A 23890-nucleotide genomic window follows, 5' to 3' on the forward strand; every position below is an offset into this window, starting at 1 on the left:
CTATTGGTTCTATCCAGTCTACTGGTTCTGGCAGGACTTCTGGCATCTTATTTTACCTTCAAATTTAGCACACCTAGCACTAAATCCATCAGTGCAACACAATGATATTTTCTGAAAGATGAAATAGATATCATGCTGTTTTTCTGATATAATTTCAAACCTTCAAAAGGATGGTTCAAAGTCTTCGGGAAAGCCATCAATAAAATCACGAAGGGACAGCAGAAATTGTCTGCTAAGGTACAACAGCTGGGTAGTGAGTCTGGAAGGTGTGGCGAGAGTGCTACCAAAGGAAGAAGAACCAAATCTAGAGAAATTTCTCTTCAAGATGTGAATGTATTTTTACATCCATAAAGTCACATTAAATATGTTAGAACTGGCTGTTATTTCAGATGAGTTAATGAAGCCACATGTGGCTATGAAGTAGAGACAGGAATCATTAGAAAAGCTTGAAATAACTAGTATTGAAATTATGATGCCATGAAACCCAAGACACTGCAGCAAGTGGATGCATCAAAAGAGCGAATAAGGGTAATATCAATGCAATATTCATGTGACTGATGCATCACAGTTTCTAATAAAATTAAATCCAATCAGAAACAACCACATTCATGTACAAAAGGAAACTCTAGTGGCATTTTTCAGATAAGACATTTTATCATTATGGGAAATAGAAAATAACTTGAAGTGCTGGAGAACTGGATCAAAACCTTAGAGATGATGGTGCTGATGACTCTTGAAACAAATAAGCCCAGTAGGATAAAACATTTATTATTACAGCTATGGGACTACATTTAAGAAACTGCAAGGGGGAAATGACTGTTTTGTTCTTTTCTTTTCAACACAGAAAGTGTATAAAACATCTTGGGAACAGACAAGAGCATCTGGCTATGATTTTAGAATTGACGCCATTCCATTCCAGACAGCAAAGGCTTCAAGAGAGATTGCCAGTGATGTAAGAATCGCTCTGTTTCACTTACTTACTTCCTAACCCTATTCCCGTGCCAACCCTACTCTGCAAAAATGGGTGAATAAGACATTAGAAAACCTTTTTTTTTTTTTTATTTTGTGTGTGTGAAAATTGGTAACCAATGAATAAATGCCATTTCCAACTAAAGCCACTCTTAATAATGTCCAATACCAAGCTGTTTGGTTTCATTTTAAGGAGCTGTTCTTGGGAAGGAAGTATATTATGTTGTAGTTACATAAGCTAGGTACCAGGCTATGAATAGTCAAGCGTGGGCTAGAATAAAGTGGGTCGCCTTTGAACACAGAAGACCTCAGTCAGCAAGAAAGCTGAATACGGAAGAGCTGTATGCTTGAGATGTTGGTTACTTTTGATAGAGGACTACTTTGGGCCCCAATTTGTTCAACTCCCTTATAAATTAATGTAAAGGGCATTCGGCTGTAGTGTCATATTAGATTAGGAGATGTATTTTATTATCAAAGAAATGCTGTTGTCTCTTTGCAATACAAGAAACATTACTGAAAGCAAGGGGAGGATATTTTGTTTCATAATTGAATTTGAAGGTAATCTGAATGTAAAAATTACTCTTTTCTCTGCATCTCCTGCAGTACAAATACAGAGAAGCCTTCCTGCGAGACCGAGGGCAGAGGATTGGATTCTTGAATGCAAATGATGATGCCCACATCAGACATGTCCTCAGAGTGGGAAAACTTCAGAGTGACAACCAGTACAGGAGTGGATATGCCCAAAGCAGAGCACAGTTTCAGAGTCACCTTAACCAGCCAGGGTTCCTCCATGCTAAGAGAAGCCAGCAGCTTGCCAGCAATGTTAACTACAAGCAGCCCTTGCCCCGCTACACTTGTGATCCTGAGCAGCTAAATGTGAAACATGCAAAACAAGCCTATAAGCTGCAGAGTGATGTAAGTACAACTGAGTGGCACTATCCTTTCCTGTGCTAGGAGCTGTCTGTGGCAATGTGCCACATTTATCAACAAAATCATTCTTAAAAGAACTATAGTCTGTTGGAAATATATTTATATATATTTGTTTACTATTGACCGTCTTCCTCTTTAAATACTCTCTCTCAAAAACACCGAGCGTGAGGTTAATAGTAATACACACTATTGTATGCTTCATTCTCTTAGGTAAAATACAAATCTGACTTGAACTGGCTTAGAGGCATTGGCTGGACTCCCCCAGGTTCTTACAAAGTGGAAAGGGCAAGAAGGGCAGCTGAGCTGGCGTACCTTCGGGAAATGGGGTTGCAGGCTGCTTCTGCTCAGTATGGACCTGAAGCTGTAAGTAAACCATTCTTCTCACAAATAGCTACAGCTGTGCTCTCGAAAGGCAGGTAGGCACACAGCCTGGTTACTGCTCCCTGGAGATTACAGTTCTCCCTGTTATTTTAAACAGAATATATATGATTCCTTCCCCAGGCTTTGTGGCTTTCTGTAGACTTGGATGTGAAGGAACCTCACAAGGGAATTCAGCTATGACATGGCTGAGGAATTCCTGTAGGGACTAGAAGTGCCACAGGATGGGATTTACTTAAACTACAGGATCTGTTTCTCTTAAATTTGGATACTGTCAGATCTCTAAGTGTCCTGGTGTACCCACAGAGAGCAAAAGTGCAGGTGGAAGGGGCTCCCTCCATGGCTCCCCTTCTCTTTTCCTAATTTCAGCAAGACAGATGTTGTTACCCTGTAATCTCCACTGGCAGCTGTACTAGCAATCTCAGTGTAGACTCCTGCCACCATAATGTGCACTGTGGGAGGTTTGCAAGGGGAAATGCACCAACCTCCTCCACTCCAGTTCATCCCCAAATGCAAGAAACTACAAGCTGTTTTTTTTCCAGGTTTTCCTTGTCCTTCACCTCCACAAGGTGGCTCCCAGTCTGCAATGTCCCTGCGTAAGAGAACAGAAATCCATACAGGGATTGTGCAGCCCCTACAGTTAGGGAATGTTAAATTACAGTAAAAGACAATCTCTGTGTTTTAAATACTTGTTTTGTTTAAGTTTTAACTTTGGCAAAAAGTCAAACAATAAGCCACTGCAAGAGAAACAGAACATATCCATGACTGACATTCCCATCTGTAAAGCTACTGAGGAAATATATTTTAACTATGGATGAGCAATGTAGGCTGTGGGGACAGGAGGCAGTATATTCTTAAGTCCTACCTATGATGATCAGATGGTCCCAGAGAAATCTACAGGTGTGCAATACACATGCAACTCAGGAGTTTGCTAATTTGTTCGTTATTTAGAGCTCAAATTTGGAATTAGGCACTGAGCACATCCTGTCCGTGGATATGTGTATCACCCAACTTACATGAATGGGTCAGCTGTCCACGCTTTTCCATGGCATAGACTTTCTCAGTACAGAGCAGTAATTCAGACTTTGCCCAGTTGTTTCCAGTTGAGGTAATTTTTAATTTTCAAATATATTTATAGAATAAGAGTTAAGCTTTCTGCTTTCAGCTATCTTCATAGTGGAGTTATGTTTGATCTTACAGGACCAATTGGGAGCAGAAGAATCTCAGCACGTCACAGTCAATCCTGATGCTTCGGAAATTCTGCAAGTCAAGAGAAGGAAAATGCATCTGTACAAGTAGTAAACAGGAACATGACATAATACAAACAGATTTTCATCTTATCCTACAAATCCTGTAGCATTTCCATTTTTCTGGGAAGCACAATAGATGGCATCTAAGAATTTTTTGTTTTAAAGAACAAACTAGACATTGCAGCTTATAACTGATGTTTGTAATAGTTGTGTGGATATTTCTGTGATTGATTTATCGCTATATGTATTGCAGAGGTTGATATTTATTTAAAGCTGTAAATGAAAATAATACTAGATGACTGGCAGGCTCAGCTTTGTACTACAGATGAATGAACATGATTAGCAGTATATAGAATCATTTCTATTGAATAAATCTGATGAATCTATGCTTCTAAGTCCTTTGAGATGTATATTTTCCCATATCATTGACAACATTGACTTTAGACAATATGAAACCATGAATTAGGTGGCCTAAAAGATGAATAAGACAACAACCAGTGGAAGCAAAGTTGCTGACATGTCTTTTAGTGGACAAGAGAACCGTCTATTCTTGATTAATGGGACATATTCAGATCCTATTTAGTTGTTCTTTTTCTTTTCCTTTTTTTTCTTTTCCCAAATATTCCAAAAGTAAAAAATGAAGATTAGTTCTTTAGAAACTACTACTGACAGCTATTGATAGATTAGGAAGCTTCTTAGAGAAGGTTATAAACTCTGGTATTCAGGTGAAGGAGATATTACTATTTTAAATAATTGACTGTGCTGACAAATGTCTATTTTTTACATCCTGATTTCACAGCAATCCCTTGTTTTCCACTTTCCTGTACAAGGTTACAGAATCATTGGACAGAAAATATATAATCCTACTTACAAAACTTGTGAAAACCAAAAGTTAGCCAACAGATTTAGACTTTTTTTTTTTTTTTTGCAAAAGGATTTAATTTCTTCTAGGTATGGACTGAAGTTAAGCACATATATGCCACAGTAGAGCTGGAGCATAATATATAATCCTCCTCTCATCAGGAGTAAACTAGATATTTCTACTAGTGATTTATTTTATTTTTTTTATTTTTTCAATCTGGAACTCATCACTGGTGGAATTTAGGGTCATTTGCCCTACAAAAGTGCTTTTAAAAATAATTTTCCTGCCCAATCTTCCCTTCTCAGATGATTCTAGTGGCTACAGTCTAGCAAACATGGGCAAATGATTAATGTTATAGACGTGAAAAAAATGGCACTGGCTTTAGAAGAACAAACCAATGGCTTTGGGTAGATAAGAATTGATGTTTTACTTTAGTTTCCAGGCTGTTTTGCCTACAAAACGAGTGTTTATTTCAAAGCCCCCAGCAGAGAAACTGTCACTGAGCTTCTAGAAATAAAACACTCTAAGGTTATTTTCAAGATGGTGACAAAGAATGTCCAGGTAGGGCCACAAGAAGCCTTCAGTAACGTTCCTGGCTAAAGAGAAGTTTGGGGAAACGTTAAGAACAAATAAATATCTCAGACTTACCATTTGCCGTTCAAAAGCTGTCTCCTACTATTCTGATGATGACTCAGATTGAATTTTATGTTTAATCCAACGGAGAAATGCTGTCACCTGAGTATAAACTCCTGGCTTGTTTTCTAAACCACACTGATCACCCCAGCTCACAATGCCATATACATAATGGAAACCATTTTCTACACAAGTCAGAGGACCTCCAGAGTCTCCCTGATGAGAAAAAAAACACAAGATTAGTATAAAATATGAAGCAAAACAGTGACCAATATAAGAATTCCATTCTCTTATCAGAAGACTTTGAAGCTGGAGTGATGTTTTTTCTCCTAGCAGATATACCAAAAGTTGCTGATCAATTCCCAAGTAGGCTTTCAGTTCTTGTATCAGGTCAAACAATACTAGACTTCTTCAAACATAAGTTTCTGTTTAAGTTTGTGATATCTATCTGATGATAAAGTCAAATTAAATTCCCCATGCGTATAAGCACCAGGCATTCAGAACCTGAGCTGAGCAAGATAATAATGTGACCCTTAACAAAAAAGAAAACGCCTGTTTTTCCTCACACTGATCCCCTCAAATAGCAACAATTATTACTTTAAGCTGGTTGCTCTCATTTTCAGTTTCATTGATGATTTCTATTGTAAGTATGCTTGCAGTGGTCGTTTTCACCACAGGAAGCATTGTTCAAACTCTTCACCAGACTTACTTATAACAGTACAAATATGAGCTGGCTTCACATTTTCACAAGCTATAAGGAAATATCAGTCCTGACTTCTCTAGTAAGTATAAACTCTGATAGTGAAAATCAGATAGGAATTTTTCCTCATGATAGAGGTTGTAATAGAATTGAGAAGAAAAAAGGCAAGTTTTCAAGTTATTATGACAATCTGCCTCAGAAGCCACCTTTCCCAGGCTATTCTTGAGCTCCCATAGATCTGTCTGGGGCTGACAGTGATGACACTAGCTCTAGGGATATACATCTCAAACTATGTAGAAGAAAGACGATGGCTGTTGAAATAAAACACTGATGGAAGAAATGGATACATATGCAGTACCCTACCAAAGCTTTTGCTCTGCACAGCCTGACTATTTACACAAAAAATTAGTGTTCAAATACAGTAAGAGCAACAGACCTGACATGAATCAGTTCCAGGTTGCCGAAGATTTCCTGCACAAAACATGCTTTCATCCAATCTCTGATCATATGCTGTGGGTGCATTGCATTTCTTCTGCGAAATCAGCTTGACACTGGCATCTAACAGCTGCTGGGACATGTCACCTGCAGGATGTACACCAAAAAAACTGAGTCACCTTCCTCACGTTCCTGTTACATGCTGTCTTTTTTCAAAATACAAATTTGCTTGCATTATGGATGGGAAGGGGTAAACTGCAGGAAGGGACTCGTGGTCTAGCCTGGAAAGAAAAGAAGTAACTGCATTGATAAGGGTTAGAGTCTGAGCCTGAAAGCTCCGCTCAGGACACCAAGCTGTTGCCTGAACATAAGCAAAGTCACACATCGAGAATCTAGCTCAGAGCTGCATGTAGCAGTGCTATCCTGCTCTTCAAAGGTGCTGGTTGTCTGCAGCTCCCACTACTTCCAACAGCAGTTAGCGCTGCTCAGCACTTCTCAGGCTGGTGCCATTAGATGTTTCAACACATGGGCTAATGAAACAGATGAAAACTGAAAATCATGCAATATTTAAAGGCAACGATTAATTATAGTGAATCTAAAGACATAACTTGACATCTAAAGGCGATAGCCAGAGTATCAAAGCACTACCATCTGTAGATAACTAAAGATGGTTTATAAGTTCGGTTCTGCTTGAGTTCCAGGAAATTTTCCAATTCTGCAGTGATTTCCTGAAATGCTAATAATAGCTCTGTGCAAAGAAGGACCCATCTAGTTTGAACATGCACAGGGCACTTGATATTCTTTGTAGGAAAAAAAATAATACAAAAATTCCCCGTATCCTTTTCAAGAGACTTTTTTATTTGGAACTTTTAAAAAATGTCTATTAAATTCTGATGGTGCTTTCTGATCAAATATACACACTTGTCTCTTGTGGACTTCAATGAGAATTACATCAGAAAGAAGAATTTGGCCCTATGTACCATATTGGCTGTATCATTCACAAAGCACTAGGATACCTACTGCAGCCTCAGTGACACATTTTCCTTCTGCTGCTTTACAGCAACACATCAATCAGGACGTGAGAAAATGCATTTTTCAGAAAATTGCCATTATCTTTTCTAAAGCATAGTAATTTCTCCCCTCAGGATTTACTGTGGGCAAGAAAGGTTTTGGAGGGAGCTGGTTGAACTTGAAAAGCTTTGGATTTTTATTATTTTTTTCCTCAGTGCATCTGAAGGTCCAGATGCTGCTTCTGAAAAAACTTTATTTGACCCGATGGGTTGGAAAAGCACATGGAAGTGCCAGCCTGTCTTGGTCCTGTCTTAAAACACACAAGCTGTGCTACAGCTTCTCTCTTGATACTACTTGCTTCATTGCCTGGCTCCAGCTGAAACCATGACACGGTGTATCAGATCACAAACAACATCAACAAAAATACACGTTGGGCATTTTTTCAGAACTCTGAAAACTTTGGTGTGTCTAGCAGTTGGAGATTTCTGCTAATGAATGATTTTCACTGAAGGGTTTTGCTGTCCTTAAATTTTCATTCTGTGCCTCGGTTTCACTCTGTGCCTAGCCCTGCATTTGTGTCTAGCAATTGCCACTAGAAGTACTAGCTCACCTTGCCATTGAGCTGCCAAATGAACTGCAGCAAGTCTTTGAGAGCTCACATACCTTTCTGTGTCTCACCCCATCCTGAAATGAAGCAGTCAGTCCCAACAGGAAATTCGGTGTCTGGCAGACACACTGTTTTCACATACTTTGTTTCAATGGCACACTGACCACCGTCAGGCTTCAACTTAAGCAAAGCTGGAAACAAGAAAAACAACCACAATAAGCAGTTGTAACAGGTTTTAATCCCTAGCCACCACTGTCAGTATGTACCACAACTCTATGCAAGGCTCCATGCAACTGACATAGTTTGCACTGCCTTCTGAACCTATCCCTGTATTTTTTTTCACTCCCCCCACACTATTTTTCTCTGCCCATCATGATTCATCTTCCAACAATCCACAGGGGTGTAAGCCGCAGTGTGGCCTAATTATTTCCAATACACATTCTCAGAGGGAAATTTTATACTGATCTGAGTTCCAGGAAGGTGCTTTCAGACAACTGATTAAATAAAAAGGTTTTACCAATATCATTGTGTGGGACACCGTCCTTCTCTGTGTATCTGTTATGTATGATGACCTTCTCCACATCGAATATTTGCTCTTGATGTTCTCTCTTCCTGAGGTTTTTCTTTCCTAGGGCCACTCGGAGATTTTCTGCTTGGTGACTGCAAAAAGTAAAGTAAATTACATTATCCATTGTGGTGGTGCAGAAATTACAGATGTTGTCTAACAGTGGTGAAAACCTGCAGCTTAGCTATCTGGAAGTCAAGATACTGTTTCCTGATGCTGGACATGATGGAAAGATTTTCAAAGATAGCTATGAGAGAGCTTAGCTGAGAAAGCTGCAGTACTAGACAATACATGTGCTCTTAATTAGCTGCAATCATGAAATAAAATGTTATTAAAGTTGTACGAACATTTTTTAACCTAATTTTTTAACAGCAGCAGTGTGCAAATAGTGTATTATTGCAGCCGTGATGATGAGTGAATCATAGAATCACCAAGACTGGAAAAGACCTCCAAGATCATGTATTCCAACTGCCCCCTCACCATCAATCTCTCTCCACTAAACCATGTTTTAGAACATTTTAGATGACTGGAATGTAAGTTTCATTTTAATTCCAGCAAGCACCATTAAAAAAAAAAATATGTGCATATTTTCATGCATATGTTCTTTTTTTTTTCATGAATGTTTTCTTTTCAATTTGATACCCAGAAATAATATGGATTGTAAATCATTTCAATTCCAAGTTGTCTTTAATGGCCACCTTGTTTTTCATATGTTTATCTACACTAGGCATAGGACATGCACATACACAACGCAGTGTGCAGCAGTAAGAACCCAGCATGATTTAATTAGCACTCCACCACAGAAGTGTGTTGCTCTTCTTGAAGAGTTTCTCTGCAGAGATACCATCCAGGGGTGCTTGACAGCTGTAGTCTTAGTTCCACCATAGATTCTCTTAAGTCCATTTTGACTTTCTGGTTTTCCACAGGTTTTGAACATTTCATGGTTTTGCCGTTGACTCTCCCTAACTGTGTTGGAAGAAATAGCAACATGTACTGCAGAAATAAGACAGGAGGATCTAAATAAGAGGCAGTGGCCTGCTTGTCTGGACCACCTATGCGTGGCCAACCAGCTCACTTCTAATGCGTTACCCTACCTGTTCTGGAGCATGGTGAAACATCACAGAAATCCCATTCCACTTTGCCATTGTTTCTGATGAAGCACCAGGGCTTTTGGTCATCATCAGGATTTCTGAAATGAATGGTTGAGAACATGGTGGGGAAATCCCCTTGAAGCTGCACAAAGGAGCTGAGAACGCTTATGAGAGAACACTTATGCTTCCATAGAACAGCCAAGCTTCAAGATATCTTCTTAATCAAATCTTATGAAGAGTATACTTATTATAATGGAGTGGTACTGCTACCATTTTACAGCCCCCACATCTATCTTAACCGTAAGAAAAACAAAGGAAATGAGGCCTGTTTCTGGAATCTGTACTTCAGTTACAGTGGCATCTCCAACATCTCCATATTTTAGAAAGAGGTATTACAAAGAAAGACACCAGCTTTTAATACCATGATTTTAGCAAATTCATGGGAGCAATTTGTATTCAAAAATCTATTTGATTCGTCTGGCTCTTCAAAATGTTACCTGCAGAAGTTATGCTCCCCAATGCCATAAATCTCAGCATCCTCCATAAATGCATTAATATCGAAGTCCAAGAGCATGTGGGAATTCCAGTGCAGGCAAGTCTTGCCATTCTTTGTTTGGTTCACTCTTCCTCTGTAAGTAAAGGAGTCCTCTTCATAACAATCATCCGGTTCTGTAAGACCATGTTGATATGAAAGAATCTTCCCTGTTGTTCCTTGCCTGAAGTGGCTCTTTTTCCCTCTCTTCTTTGCCTAACATAAATTTCATGAAGGATCAGAAGGACTCACAGGGTTACCTAGTGATAGTTCTTATCCTGTGTAGTCCAGAAATGAGCTATGTTCCAGCACCCCTCCAGCATAAGCTCCACTGACTTCAAGTACCCAAAGCCTCTTTAAAGGGTAAGACCTAGCAGCTAAGAGGTGTCTCAGTAACAAAGCAGAATCTCTCCTCTGGTGGCCTACGCAAGAAATGATACTGGATGGATGAGGCAGAGCTGGGTGCAGAGCTGTTATCGTGATAGGGCAAAGGGTGTGCCGAAGGTAAGGTTGCAGGGTTATAAACCTAATCTGTATGGAGGATAATGCAAAGGTGACCTGAAACATAGAGCAATCAGTGTTACATTACAAACTTCAGTCAGCCATCAGTCAGGCTGACTGCGAGGTGATGGTGATCAGCGGAGGTTCAACCTCTAGCCTCCCCCTGGAGCCACGACTTACCGATCTCACAAAACCTCCCTCTGTAAGGTTCAGGGCACTTGCAGGTGAATTTTGATCTGATTCTGTGCCGTACACAGGTTCCCCCATTTTTGCATGGGTTTGGCCTGCATTGTGAAGAAGCTGTCAAGGCGAAAATCAGAGAACAGCATTACAGCTCTGATGGACATACTAGAGCTATTCACATCCCCACTGGAAATCAGGGAAAGCCCCCATTTAGTCTCGTAAGAACTTCAAGATACCTGTCAGCATGGTGTTCATTAGCAACCAACCCATCACCATGTACACAGAGCACGAATCACCCAGCATCATCACCACAAAAGGGACCTGCAGCTAACACAGGCCCAGCCCCACTGTTCCCCACATAGCACCCCACAACACGGGGTCTGTGCCTGCTGGGCTGTGCTCACCTTGCTGGCAGTCTGGTAACTTGTACGGATGGCTGCAGCTGCACTGAAAGTAAGGTTTGGTTAATGTAACAAGGCAGTCTCCTCTGACACAGTTGTTCTCCACGCATGTATCCTTCACTGCGGGAAATAAGAAAAACAACAACTTTCGCATCCATGAGTGTGTGAGAGCCGTGCCCTCACAGGGTGATGGGAAGGCATGTTTCTCCTGACCCACAGAATCACAGAACATCCCAAGTTGGAAGTGACCACAAAGGTTGAGCCTACCCAAAAATGCCTACCCTGGGCAGCCTGTTACATGCCCACCTGGGCCCTGTCACTGAGAGCAGAGCTCAGTGCTGCTGCTGCACTCCCCATGAGGAGCTGTGGGCTTGCCATGAGGACTCCCCTCAGCTCCTCTGCTCTGGGCTGAGCAAACCTCACCTCATCCCACAGACCTTTCACCATCTTTGTAGACCTCCTCTGCAGGCTGCCCCAGTGGTGGCAGAAGACAGAAGTGTGCTTTCTGCACGCCTGAAGCGTGTGATTCTGATGTTGCTTTAGACAGACTCTGACCTGGACCTATTGCAACGGGCTGCTAAATCTCTCCCTCCAGTGAACAGTGTGCTTATAAAACTCTGCTCTTGCTTCTGTTGCCTCAGCTGCGAAAACAAGGAATGTTGGTCAGCAAAAGAGTGCTTACCTTTCTCACATGTAACCCCGGTATATGGCCTGGGGCAGAGGCAGGTGAAATTTCTTCCTCTTATCTCACACTGGCCGTTGTTCTTGCAGGGGTTGGGGTAGCACAGATGTTCTAGGGTAGGGACAGAGCGCTTTTAGTTTTGCTTTCAGCTTCCCACCAGCATTTTTTTCTTGTGTGTGCTTTTCGTGTGACAGGGCTGTGCAGAAGGCTGGGTAAGCATCCACCGTAACACACGCCGTGCTGACGTTGGCCCAGCAGTGGCAGAAGCAGCTATGGATTGCTGTGGAACATCCTGCAAGATGTAAGGCTTAGAGCCTGGGGATTCCCAGCTTCCTTTACAAGCTGTGATGGAGCACATTTGCCTCTGTAGTAGAAACAGATCTGTTAAGAACCAGAGCTGCCCCTGGGCACCTGCCTCCATGCCATTGGTGTGGAGTTGCCTGGATCTAGCATTGCCCTGGTTGTAAGCTAGCACTATAACTCCTTTGGAAAAGCCATCCAGAGGAGAAGGGGTGTTGCAGGTAGCTTCCCATCTTTTCTCTTGTGTTCCCACATCAGCTCAGGGCATCCTTTCCTGCTCTCCTGAAGTTCAGTAAAACAGAAACGGAAAAGGAAAAAAAAAAAACAAACCACGGAAACCTGCTCTATATTTGGTACCCAGCACAAATACAGAACATATATGCCATGAAAACAGCAATTACATCTTACAGTGTCTATAGACAAATAAGCCTGTGTTTTTTTGTAGTAGCAATCAGAAATGTTCTGCATGATCAGAATCCATCCTGTGAAACCTAGAGATAAAACACAGGCTCCTTACAAGAGAAACACAAAAGAGAACACAGCAAACAATCCTCCCCACTCATCCCTTTGAAGCAGACATTCTGCAGGCAGGCTGGCAGCTGAGCCCTGCCACGTGCTGCATACCAGGGCTAGGATTTCACCCCCTCCTTGCCTCCTACCCATCCCCAGGAGCATCTTTCTTGATACCATGGTAGAGATGGGATAGGCCAACCCAGTTGGGTTCCAGCAAGCTCAGAATCTCTTGAAAGGGTTCCTCCTCCACCTGTGTGTATTCATCATAGTACTCGTACTCATCAGCCTCATCTGTAGGGGAAGAAGAGATGTGCAATGGTTATAACTGCCACAAAGCCACGTCTGTGCATGACTGTCCCCAGCTGGGGGGCACCTGCTGTGGTGTTTGAAGTGGACATGAATGTTTAGCCCTTTGGTAAGGTTCATGCAGACATGGACTAGCACAGTTGGATGAGAAGGAACAGCCTCAAGTTGTGCCAGGGGACATTCAAGATGGATAGTAGGAAAAACATATCTGAAAGAGTGGTGAGACACTGTCACAGGCTGTTCAGAGAGGTGGTGAAGTCACCATCCCTGGAGGTGTTCAAGACACATGGAAATGTGGTACTTAGGGACATGGTTTTGTGGGAAATATTGATGGTTGGCAGACAGATGGATGTGAGGATGTGATCTTTGAGGTCTTTTCCAATCTTAATGATATTATGATTCTAAGTGTCCTGGGAAGAGGAAGCTCTACAAGAAGATGCTTCCTTTGTCCTGCTGTTCCAAATGCCAGTTCCTTGAGGATACACAACTTTGGGCAGTGAGCCTGCGAGCCCACAGAGCCTCTCTGAGGGAACATCGTCCCCACTGTGCTGGGGGACATGTGCCACAAAGCACGTGCTTGCTTGACAGAGAACCTGGAGCTCCACCAGTCCATGTTTGGGGTGGCTGATTTGTGTGGGCACATTGCCACCCGTGGAAACCCTGCTGACATGTCAAAGACAAGCTATGGTAATGAGCACAGCTAAACTGCATGCACAGAGATTTTAAAAAGCTCTCCCCTAGGGCCGGACCGATGGCCCCATGGATAATGCTCTGCCTTGAACTGATTATCGACTACATTATCTTAGTTTTCTCTCCTCATTCATTCCCTTGCAGCCTTTATCTTTATTCTTTCTTTGCTTCTGAAAAAAAAAATTAAAAAAAAATTCCACTTTCGTACAATGAGTGTTTTATATTTCATATTAAAATAGAATCATCTTTTTTTCTTTTTTTTTTTTCCCCTTCCTACATGCCAACTCTCATTTCTCACAAAAAAAAGAGAAAAGTTTCACCTCATTTATTGCTATGTCAAGTCAAGACTCCTTTTACTCAGCTCATTATTTCCACAGGAGCTGAGTCTCGACAGTGTGCAAGTGTTGCAGAAGTGTGTGCTGTGCTGAGGAACAGAAGGATCTCGCTGGAAGATAAGGACATTGTCTACTGTGAACAAAATTAAATTTAATGTGATGTAGTTAAGAAAGGAAAACAAAAAGAAGGTTTTGCCTGAAATGCAACCTGCAAGCTCACTTTGTCTGAGGGGAGATTTTGCAGGCGGACTCGAGTTTGAGGGAATATTGTGGAGGAGCCTGGTTTTGTTTCCCCTGTTTATTTTCAAAATCTTAGCAGGGAACGTCAGCTTTTGTTCCACAGGTGCTTTAAGGAGCTATTCGGAGAGACAGGGTAGCCTTTTTTCTATCTTTTTTCTCTAAAAGACATAGCTGGTTAAAGTTGTGAAGGATGAGTGGAAGAGTTGGGGCTGCCGAGAGCACCCAGCAGACATGCACAGCATGCTGCAAGGGAAGTGCAACGGCTTTGCTGAATTGACAGAGGAAAAACAAGTGCTCCAAACAAGCACAGACAGCAAAGCTGTTGCAGATGCATCTACCAACTGCTCAGTGTAAGGACAGTGCTCAGAAATGACGATACCGTCGCTTTGTTTTGCTGTGTTAGTGCCATCTCTAGCAATGAATCAATCATTTATTAAGCACCATAAGAATAAAGAACAGAACCCCCCCGACTTGGGTGCATCAAACAAAGATGTCTTCCTGTTTATCACTGCTATATCACTAAATAACTATTTGGCTTCCACATCTCTTACTTAAGAAGTGCTCCCATTCCAATTTTTTTTTAATTATTCATAACAAGCCGTGGGTTTAGTAGAGCAAAAGCAACATTTTTTTAATCTGAGCACATAATTAACACGCAAAATCTGATACATGGGTTGTTTTAAACACATTACTAAATCAGAGTGCTCATCCTTTTTAAGTGCTGGAAAACCTTAACATGCTTAAAAAAAGCAGTGATCTGACATTTGTCACCGAAATGTGACTATTACACAAAATTAAATTAGACATCCTGCATGCAAATTTTCAAAGAATAACTTTCTTCTGTGTAGTACAAAAAAAAAAAATCCCCCCATAATTGATAGGCAAGAGATTGACTTTTAAAGCTTCAAATCAGCTTTGAGGTCTGGGTGATCTTTTAAACTGCTCAAGCTTTCATCTGCACTTTTTCACGTTGCCAAGAGCCGTCAATCACGTAATGGATTTCTGATCAATATCCTCTTGTTCGTTAGCTTACACGGACTTTCTCTTATAGGGAGAACAGATATCCCAATGCTGGCAGTCACACTGTTTTCAAAACCTTGCCTGGATAAAGTCATGACTAATGTTTCAAGTGGGAAAGTGATGCATTAGGATGCCATCGAGTGACCCGAATGGCAAGGTAACTTTGTTGGACTGCAGTTGTCAAGATGAGTGATGTGCAAATTTAAAGGTTATTGCCAACACTGAAAGTACACGGCATTTATTCAAGCTCTCTGAACCTCTGGGGATGAACTGAAATCTGGCCTAATTTAAGCAGGATGAGTTTTCCTGCCACCTCTCTAAATACTTTCTGTCTGTGGGTCTGTGAATAATATAAAGCTATTTTTATGAAGCTGAAATCGCGATGGTACTTCAAATATCAGTAGGTCTCCCACTTGCTTCTGCACAGACCCCCTTGGTATTTCCCTCCCTTCCACATGGGCTTTTGCTGGGAGCACTTGCAACTTCAGAAAGAAAGGAATAAGAACACGAATAGCCAAACCCTGACTCCTTTCAAACAGTTTTGGGGCTGTTTCTCTATAGAGGCCTTGCAGTGCCTGCCTGTTATTATCTGCAGCTGAAGGATGTGGAAACTAAATACTGATCTGGAAATGTGGTTGCTGCGAACATTCTATAAGGACAGCAACATTAATCTGTGGAAAGACCCAGTGCTGTATGGATATAGGGGCCACAGGACTCACAGGTTGGACCAAAATGCCTACAGAATTAAAAGGAATGTAGCTGAGTGAGTAGTGAAAGTGAGCGTGTGTGTGAAAAGGATCCAAATGTAATACTTTACTATCAATTGTTAGCTCAGGTCTATATGCCACTGAAATCAAGAGAAGGAAGAGTGAGGCTTACACATTAAACGTAGCACAAAAACCATAATGCTCCACATAGATCAAATAAGCTGAAAAAGTATGCACTAATCCTAACTTGGTATTTAAACAGTTGTCTTCTGTACCAACATGAGGAAAGCCTGGGAGTGCAGGCCACGCTGCCTGTCCAAAGCCCGGGGTCTTCCTATTTGATATCAAGTGTTGCTTTAAGCACTGCAAAGCTGTGTGTGAATTTAAAGCTCAACACTGACCATTGGTCTCAATGGACCAGGCTTCCAACATCTCAGCTTGTACACAGAATTTAACAGAAAAAGATCAAAGTCACTTACCATTCAGCAGGTCGGCCAGGAAGGACCAGGAAGGCTGCATGGGATAAAGAAAGGCAGAGTCAGCTTCTGGAAATGAATTCAAGCTGGGTCTTGGCTTATGGCACAACCCGTGGTGGGTGACTCTTTGCTCCAGTGCTGGACATCCAGATAAGTCCACTGCCCACTCCAGAGATGCCCAAGTGGTACTTTTAAGAGTTTCTTTCAAAATTATCAATGTTTCTGATGGAGCCACGCTGCTCCCAGCAACCCACAGAGGGAACTCCAGCTTCTCTGAGCATCCAGCCAAGGTTGCAGCGTGCTTGTGAAACATTGATCCCAAACAAGTTAATTGCTTCTTTGCTTATTAAGCGATGGTGTTTATCTAACAGCACTGCAGCCAACTACCAGGGCACTTCCATCCCACGAGAAAATGCCATACATTCACCCTCTGACATGGGACTTCAGCCTTTCCTCTTTGGCTTGTGATCAAGGGCAAATGACAAAAGGGAGCAGGAGAAGGAGGAAAACAGCGCTCAGCCTTTGAAGAGCAAGTGAGGCAGAAAGAGAACATACTGACACCACGTCAGGATTCATCCCCCACGCAGAGGTGTCAGCATACATCCCCTTTTGCTGTAAATCACAGCTGCAGACAGGACTACCTAACTGAAATGAGGACTTTAAGGCATATAGGAAACGACGTGCAGCTGCTATACCAGCATTCTCAGCTAAACCCTGGCTGTGAATAAGAGCCTTACCACATTACCCAGAACAACTCACACCTGCTGCTACCCCTGGCATGTGCACCTGAGGCTGCCTGAGGCCTGGCCACATCCCCCTGGAGGCAGGGAGTGGGGGCTTCTCTGCTTGCCTCGCAGTGCATGGTGCTCCCTATGCTATATGGTGTGGCCTCTATGTACCTGCACCTTGTTTCCCTTCTCAGCTCTCTATGCTTCTCCTTTGTGCTGTTTGCCTAATGGGTTTGGGGGCAGAAGCTTTTGTCTTCAAGGATGCTGCTAAAACTTCCCTGCACTCAGGGCAGCCATTTGCTCTGCATGGGAGGGCAGAGTGCCAGCCTGGGCTACATGAGGTGTGTTCTGCATCATTGCTCAGATAGTAAGAAGAAAAGGAATGAAGCCTGAGTACGTTACTATGCTACTTTTCTCCACGACCTGTCCCACTCCTGAAAGAGCTGCTTGCAAAAGGGCAAGGCATCCTGGTTTCCCTCTAGCAATAACTTGCTGTCCTGGAAAAGATACGTTTCCGCCAGCATCCTTCACTCCTTGGTACTTCAGGGTGGCTAAGCCCTAGATTTGTATTCTTAGTTTTGGAAGAAGGCCACTACCTGCTGCCACAGCACAAATGTTCCTTGGTACGCACGCTCCCAGGAGATCAACCCAACCTTTATCAGAGCTCCCCTGAGCTGTTTCCCTTTTTCTCTTAAATACACGATGCAGAGTTGTAGGGGATAAAACCCCAGGTAGACCTGGCCTCCTAACAATGAGACTACTCCCTAGAGATATCCACCAGATCACACTGCTTCAGTCAATCTCCACCTCTGCTAGCAGACAGTACCAATTTTCACCTTTGGTTCCCACACATGAAGCTTTTTATGGTGCTGTGTGGCTGAGGCCAGCAAAGAGCTCCTCTCCTTCCCTCCTGCAGGCATGAACTTGTCCTTTCCTATACATCACATGGGGGGCTGCAGGACATGGGATGGGGGATGTTGGAGGTAGGATGCAGTATGAAGGAGGTGGGATGGAGGACATGGGATGGGGGAGGTGGGATGTAGCATGCAAATGGTGCAATAATGGGATGTAGGATGTGAGAGGTGGATTGCAGGAGGGGATGCAGGTGGATATGCAGGAAGGGGGCTGCAGGAGAGGGACATATGAAGGCCTGGGGGGCAGCACAGCAGAGTGGCAAGGCCCCTCGCCGCCGTGCCGTATTGCTCATGGCCAGCAGAGGAGGATCTTGTCCTTCCAACGAGGTGCGATGCAGCGCCCAGCCGGGAGCAAGATGCGAACAAAAGGAGGAAAAGCGGTGGGGGGGGGGGAGAAGAAATGAGGTTGAGGGGCTTGTTTCACCGAACAGCCTCCGTTCTGCAGCCCGGCACTGATACTTCGTGCGTTTTCTCAAGAGGGAATAAAATCGCTGCATCCTGCTCGCAGCGGGTCCGCAGAGACTGGGGGAATTAAGCTGGAAGAATTTGCGGAGAACAATTTTAAATTTTATGACTTTAGGCCCATAAAAAAGAAACCCCGAAAAACAGAAAAAAATCAGGAGAGGCATTTTATGTGGGTACTGCTACACAGTTTCGAGTTGATTACATTTATAGGATGCCTAAAAAAAAAGGGTGGGACAAGGGCTGAAATTCCAAATACTTAATTTTCAGCTGACCTGTGTTGTTGTCATCATCATAGGGATTAACACTTCTTGAAAGCTTTGTTTCCCCAAAGAACCATCAAAACTTTGCTAATTAGGCTTTGTACAAAGGTTAAACACTGCAGAGATATGATGCTCTCTGTTTTTCTATTTCAAGTGCTCAAGAAAGACAGACTAATAAAATAGTTTTCAAACAGCATTGCCAGAACAGGGAGCTTTCACATGTCAGAATCCTACAGCTACTGGACAAAAAATGTCCAGTTAATCTCTGGCAATTCTTTCAGAATAAGGCGGGAAGATTTGACCCTAAATTCAAGGGAAGTTATTTACGGCTGCCAAGAGCATTCTGCAGTTGAACTGCTGATTGTGTCCTGCTACCCCTTATTACAATCAAAATGAATAATTAAAATACAAAAGCAGGTGGAGGAGCAGGAGGCACAAAGGCGACAAGGCAGGGTTAGGCTGTGAATTTACATATGTGCAAACCAGAAGTAATTCCAGAGAAAATAGTGTCATTATTGGAGCTGGTGCGGTGGAGGGATGAAAACTGCCTCTCCACATATATGCATTTCATAATAAAGCCCTACAGGAGTTCAGAAATTCACCTACATCTGCTATGAGTCGCTTGCTTATTTGCACTAAATTGAGGCATTTCTCCTGCAACTCGCTGCAAAGTGGCCTCCACAGCAGCAAACCAAGCATCGCCCTTTCCTCTGCACAGTCTCAGCCTTGCAGCCGGGGAGGCAGTGGCACAGGGCTGTGCTGGAGAGCAAGGATGGCTATTTGATCAGCTTCCACCCACGGCTGACATCCGGCACGGAGGAGCCACGAGGGCAGGCACAACTACTGCCTTTCCTCGGGAACCCCTTGATCCTGCTGACAGCTCTCAGTGGGAACCTTTGTCTGGGCTCCTCGCCAAAGGAGGAGGGAATTGACGGTTCTGATGCTCTTACAATCGGCCAGATTTTTGCCTGCAACCATCTTGGATGGTGACAGTCTTTGAACTTCAAGGCAAAATGGCTTTTCCAGCAATGACATTACATTACTCAGCCAAGGCGATGGCTGCGGTATAATGAAAGCAGGGCATATTATCATCTGGAGCACACATGCAATGCATGTTGTATTTTTAGCCTGGGAAACCATTCCCTTAAAGGATTCCACCAAAACCCCCAAGTTCTTCACCTCTCTGCTAGCAAGCCATCTCCTGCCTGTGTATTGAACTCCGATGTTTGCCCCAGAGTATGCAGCATGTTCCTCATTAACTGGTGGCAGGACTTCCAGAGAAGTTGACATGCAGCATCATTCTTTTATTTACCTGGTGAGGAATTGGCACATGCTGCCCAGGAAGGTGGTGACATTAGCATCCCTGGAGGCATTCAGGAAATGGGGACATGTGGCACTTGGGATATGGTTAGTGAGTATGGTGGGGATGGATGGACTAGGCGGTCTTAGTGAACTTTTCCAAACTTAATGATTCTGTGATCTTGCTAGTTATTCAGCTGCAAACCCATCCCCTGGTCACACCTGATCCAAAATGCATGGGGATCCAGAAGACACTTAGCACAGCTCTCACAGGTGCAGAAAGAGGCAGCTTGCTTCCCCGCATAGACACGGCCTGCTCCTGCCTTCCAAGAGATCAAAGTTTCCAAGTTAATCTTTACACTGTGGGAGATGGCCTGCCAGCAGCTGGCTGTTTCTAAAGCTACTCACTGGTGGGAGAGGTGTGTGTGTTCCGTGGTGGAAAACAGGGCCAGCCTGCGATGCCAGAGTTAGGGGAAGGCACAAAACCCATTCCAAGGAGGTTGTGCAAACCCATCCTGTTGCACTGATGCGTGTATTGTGTTATCAAATGCTTTGGCAGCCGATGCTGGGCTCGCAGGTTATGCTGCTCGACTTAAAGCTTATGCAAAGTCATTAAGTCCCTTTAGTTACAGGGGATATCAACCTGCATGCTGCAGGGCATAAGCTGATTGCCTTGGGGGGCCAGAGAGACGCGTGTCCCTCTCGGAGTGCAATTAGCTGGAGGCACTCCTGGGGCTTTCTCACCTTGCTGCATCAGGAAAAGTGAGGCAGTGCTGCTGGGGGGCATTGCACCTCATGGGGTGCAAAGGGAGAGGGGTTCGATAGCTCTTGCTTTGCTCTGCAATGTTGCAGCAGAACAGTCCTGGGAGGATAGGCAAGGAGAGCAGAAATGGGAATTCATGACAGGGATGGATCCATGAGTGATTAGAAAAACTAACACAAGAAGGGGTCAGAGAAACACTTGAGTATTTTCACCCTAAAATATGGTATTCCAAACACTTGAGGCATGGAAAGACCTGTGCAGCTGGTAACACGTGCTGTGAGCCAGCTAAAAGGCAGGGACTGATGGAAGCATTCATAGAACCACAGAACCACAGAATCATAGAATGTCTTAGGTTGGAACAGACCTTAGAGATCATCCAGATTGACAGGTTTTCCATGCAATTGTTTGAGCTTCATGCAATGCTTTGTTATTTTCTGTTCCAACACTAAGTGCACTTGACTACTGGACTGGACATAGCTGGGAACTTCAAAACCCTCTCCATCACAAGTAATCAGACATCAAGTTTTTGAAGATCCAAAATATTCAGCGAAGAAGCACAGATGCTGCTTCAGCTCCTGCACTTCTCTCGCTCTGCTGCCAGGGGTGTGGAGTTTGGAGGGAACACTGACACGAGGGAAAAGCCTGATCTGAATATCTGCTGATTTACAAATGTATAGAGCTTCATTAACTGGGAGCCCAGTGCATGAGCAGCTCCTGCCTTGGAACGTGTGGGATCCAGCTTAGTTTCATCTTTTTGCCTATTTCTCTAGACATGGCATTTAAGTGCATCATTGAAATCTTTGTGTATTTCAGAAAAGTTTCAGCACAAACCCAGATAAGGCAGGATGCTCAGATGAATGGCTGCATCTGGGTGTTGATATAACCTGCCTCAGCAGAGCTCCTTGAATTTCTTTTTGGCAAAAAGTGAGGAATACTTGAAAATGCAGCACTTTATGGCAGGAATATTTCTACCACAGCGTCTTATTGAGAGGAAATGTCCTTGTCCATGCAGTGCCAGTGTGTGGATTCATGAGGACCTGGTGCAATTAAAAGCAAAACAAATAAAACCCCACTCAAAACAAAACTAAAAACTGGGAAGACTAGTTACATCCAAAGGCAATCTTTTGTACAATTGCATACATGCATTAAAACAAAGGAGCAATTTTTGCTCTTGCTCTCATCTATGATGCGTTTTCATGCCCTGTATAGAAGTACTTTGGATTCATACAGGTAAAATCAGTTTTTCTTTAGGATGCGAAAGAATGGACAGAAATTGTTGCTTAAAGTCCTACAAACCCTCTGGATTCATAAATGTCTCAGATCTTTTCTGTCCTATTTTGACTGACTCAGTATTACCTACTGTCTAAATCTGTGTTTGGCTTCTGCTATATAACATCAATAGAATATGTAGAGAGGAGTGTTACTTATAAATACTCTTAAAACTTTAATAGAAGCGAGAAGGATTAAAACAGGAAATTGGTGGTGTGTGGGAGGGGAATCCACAGTTACATCGGTATGCAAAGTCTGTTGTTTTTTCACTCTATTTCAGCAAACTTTTATGGAACAAATCATTGAGGCAAAAGGCCCCCTTGTAACATGTTTGTCATGCAACAGTCACATCACAGCAATTCATTCCCCTCTTTTTCTTCCCTTCCCTTCCCTTCCCTTCCCTTCCCTTCCCTTCCCTTCCCTTCCCTTCCCTTCCCTTCCCTTCCCTTCCCTTCCCTTCCCTTCCCTTCCCTTCCCTTCCCTTCCCTTCCCTTCCCTTCCCTTCCCTTCCCTTCCCTTCCCTTCCCTTCCCTTCCCTTCCCTTCCCTTCCCTTCCCTTTTCCCTTCCCTTCCCTTCCCTTTTCCCTTCCCTTCCCTTCCCTTTTCCCTTCCTTTTCCCCTTCCTTTTTCCTTTCCTTTTTCCTTTTTCCATTCTTTTCTTTTCTTTCTTTTCTTTCTTTTTGTTCTTTTCTTTCCTGGGATTCATACCAAGTGCTAAGCCAGAAAACGCTGTTATATTAATTATGAAGAAAAAATAAGTTTTATTAAAAATTAGCCTGCTGAATATTCTGCTGTGCTGCATTTCAGTGACAGCAGAATTGCTTTTGCATTTTAGCAGTGTTAATGAATTTTCAGGGCTGGGGGAAACATGTGTCGCATTTTCCACATTGCAACATAGAAGAAAGTCAGATAAGGGCTCTCAGAGCGAGTGCATCAACCTAACGCTTAGAACCAGTTAGGAAAATGTGCACCAGACTTCATGCTGTCTAAGACTGCAGCTACACCTGCCTCACTGAGTGCAGGTTAACATGCCAACTCATTGTGGGTTGATTTACATCAGTCTAGGTTCCCACAAGGTCTGAGGGCTGACACTGAACTCCTCCAGAACTGTCACATGCTGGTGGATCAAGAGTACTGCCAGCGGATGGATAGTCCCGATGATACACTAAGTAATAAAAAGCCTATTGTGCTGGGAAAATCACTGCTTGCAAACTCACCCAGCTCTTCAAAAAGATCCACCACCTACTGAAACCCCTCACTATGCACTCTGCAGGAATAGGAAACAATTTAAACATGCAAACACTGAAAATTTTGAAATCAGTTTCGGTAAATACGAAATCACCACACATAGGAATTGGCATTAAGAAAGCAGGGGTTTGAAGGAGCCTTCTTTCAAAAGAAAAACCCACTCGGTGGTAGTTCTTGGAGAGATCAAAGTTCAGCCCAGTGCCATCCCTGTAGCAGGTAGGCAGGAGATAACCACTACCAACTCTTCACCCTCTCCAGCTATCCAGGAAGGGCTCCGTGAGCAGCAGGGCTGGCATGCAGCAAGGAAAGTGACACAGAAACATACTCACAGACACATACGTGTTCCCTAGGAAAAGGATCAGTAGGAGAACCTGAAGGGACAAAGCACCATTAACCATCCTCATGCTGTTCTATTTGAGCTGAAATTTGCTTTTTCTTGTTGTCTACCTGTTTTTTTAAGATAAGGCACAGTTATTTGAAGGTGAGCTAACTCTGCAAATAACTGACTTCAAATATTGTTTAATGTTCAACAGATTGCTCTGATTAGATAAGTGCATCTTGTCCAGACAACCACCTCACTGGCTGCTGGTAAATATACCAAACAAGTAATTAACAAAGATGGAAATA

General features: G+C 43.1%; 2 protein-coding genes across 3 annotated transcripts in view; one reads left to right on the plus strand and one right to left on the minus strand.

Annotated features, from left to right (window-relative positions):
• Positions 1–3703, plus strand: part of NRAP (nebulin related anchoring protein) — a 45100-nt gene extending 41397 nt beyond the window's left edge. For both annotated transcript variants that reach the window (XM_065746617.1, XM_065746618.1), the window contains 4 exons: positions 845–952; positions 1573–1884; positions 2110–2262; positions 3478–3703. In XM_065746617.1, the coding sequence (XP_065602689.1) occupies positions 845–952; positions 1573–1884; positions 2110–2262; positions 3478–3576 (672 nt within the window). In that variant the 3' untranslated portion in view covers positions 3577–3703. The remainder of the gene's footprint in view (positions 1–844; positions 953–1572; positions 1885–2109; positions 2263–3477) is intronic.
• Positions 3371–23694, minus strand: HABP2 (hyaluronan binding protein 2). The gene is made up of 14 exons (XM_065746619.1): positions 23593–23694; positions 16321–16354; positions 12703–12834; positions 11731–11838; positions 11052–11168; positions 10645–10764; positions 9929–10100; positions 9435–9529; positions 9087–9306; positions 8293–8435; positions 7832–7966; positions 6159–6304; positions 5038–5238; positions 3371–3537 (listed from the first exon to the last, which is right to left on the minus strand). Exons 1-13 carry the CDS (start codon positions 23665–23667, stop codon positions 5065–5067), a joined length of 1671 nt encoding a protein of 556 aa, XP_065602691.1. The 5' UTR covers positions 23668–23694; the 3' UTR covers positions 3371–3537; positions 5038–5064.
• Between the last annotated feature and the right edge of the window lie 196 nt (positions 23695–23890).

This window comes from Cyrtonyx montezumae, unplaced genomic scaffold (genome assembly GCF_038088225.1).
Source record: "Cyrtonyx montezumae isolate F1298 unplaced genomic scaffold, pur_monq_1.0 scaffold_4, whole genome shotgun sequence".
NCBI lineage: Eukaryota > Metazoa > Chordata > Aves > Galliformes > Odontophoridae > Cyrtonyx > Cyrtonyx montezumae.

Coding starts and splice junctions, on each gene's coding strand:
- HABP2 (XM_065746619.1), bottom strand. CDS start 23,667: ATGAGGATGGTTAATGGTGCTTTGTCCCTTCAGGTTCTCCTACTGATC. Junction 11,839..12,702: donor CCATGGTATCAAGAAAGATG/CTCCTGGGGATG, acceptor CTACCCTAGAAC/ATCTGTGCTACCCCAACCCC. Junction 7,967..8,292: donor TGTCCCACACAATGATATTG/GTAAAACCTTTT, acceptor TCTTGTTTCCAG/CTTTGCTTAAGTTGAAGCCT.